This window comes from Camelina sativa, chromosome 3 (assembly GCF_000633955.1).
Source record: "Camelina sativa cultivar DH55 chromosome 3, Cs, whole genome shotgun sequence".
Lineage (NCBI taxonomy): Eukaryota > Viridiplantae > Streptophyta > Magnoliopsida > Brassicales > Brassicaceae > Camelina > Camelina sativa.
In genome coordinates this window covers 17,437,926-17,439,220 of record NC_025687.1, presented here as the reverse complement: position 1 = coordinate 17,439,220, position 1,295 = coordinate 17,437,926, and the positions used below count along the sequence as shown (strand labels likewise).

Sequence of the window (1,295 nt, the reverse complement as noted above, 5' to 3'; positions counted from 1 at the left end):
TGTAAAGCACCGAGGTGGTGGACCAAACCTACCTTGTGGTGAGTTTGAGCTTGTTCTACATCGGCGTTTTTCTTATCTCCGCCATTGACCGTGATTTCTACCCAAAAAAATATAAAATGTAAACTATATTAATATATGAAAAATCATAACCAAGTAAATAAAATGATAAAAAAAAAAAAGAGATTGATGTGACGGACTTAGTGGCGGCGTGCGAATGGAGTTAACGACCAAAGAACACGCGGCGAAGACTAGGACGACGCAAAACATTAACGTGCGGAGAAACTTCTTTGCCATGTTTTATATTATTTGTTTTCTTTTAACAAGCAAAAAAACAGAAACTTTCTGGTTGAGACAGAGGTTTTAAAGAAGAAGTTTCTAGAAGATGAGAGGAGAAGACAATGTAAGTAGTACGTGTGTTGTGTGTGAAGTAATGATAAAAAAGGTGGAACAAGTGATATATATATAGTTGAGAAAAAGATGAGAAGAATTGGTATGTGTTTATGATAATAAATGATGAAAAGAGGTACCCCCTATTTGAAGGGTCACATGATTCTCGTCGATTTTCTGATAAAAAATCATTATGATTTTATTCGTTTTGAGTTATCAATGAACATGTTTCGCGCCCAATGAATAAATTTGAATATGAGAACTGTTCATATGTACACGTACGTACCAACAGAGCCTGAGAATTGAGATATGGCAGGGAAGGGCATGCATTATGATCCAAAATTACCATCGTATTTTTAACTTTTGGGATATATGTAACAGACATTGTATATACATATTTCAATACAAATCATAGTTCAGCATAATAGTTATGAGTTATGACCAAATAGACCATAATAAGTAGTAAAGTATGCACAAAGCCACACAGTGTTACCGTTTAAAACTTAAAAGACTAGGAAGCGACCATAAAGTATTCACATACGTGAAAAAATGTCTTGGTAACTCATGAAGTTTTTCATGTGTAAATTAGTGGGTAATGAAGATCTCATAAATTCATAATTTATAAAACAAGCTGGATGAGCAATGTATGATTACACATGCAGGCATTAATTGTAGGTGTTAATTAGTTAGTGGTATATGTATGTATTATGTATAGAGAGAGAAGTTTTATACGTATAGATAAGGTATAAATTTATAAGGCGTGCGTGGGACCAAAAAAGGAGTTACGAATGGAATAGTTAATAATTGCAGTCATAAGGTTCACAATGGGAGAGAGGGCAGAGAGCTACAGAAGCAGCCAAAAAAGTGTTCAGACATCTTGAAAATAACCTGTCACAGCAAACGTTAAC

At 34.3% G+C, this 1,295-nt stretch overlaps 1 protein-coding gene across 2 annotated transcripts in view; it reads right to left on the bottom strand.

Annotated features, from left to right (window-relative positions):
* LOC104777412 (protein EPIDERMAL PATTERNING FACTOR 2) overlaps window positions 1-415 on the bottom strand; it is a 1,072-nt gene extending 657 nt beyond the window's left edge. For both annotated transcript variants that reach the window (XM_010501664.2, XM_010501665.2), the window contains exons 1-2: window positions 198-415; window positions 33-97 (exon numbers count right to left, since the gene is read on the bottom strand). In XM_010501664.2, coding sequence (XP_010499966.1) covers window positions 33-97; window positions 198-294 — 162 coding nt within the window. In that variant the 5' untranslated portion in view covers window positions 295-415. The remainder of the gene's footprint in view (window positions 1-32; window positions 98-197) is intronic.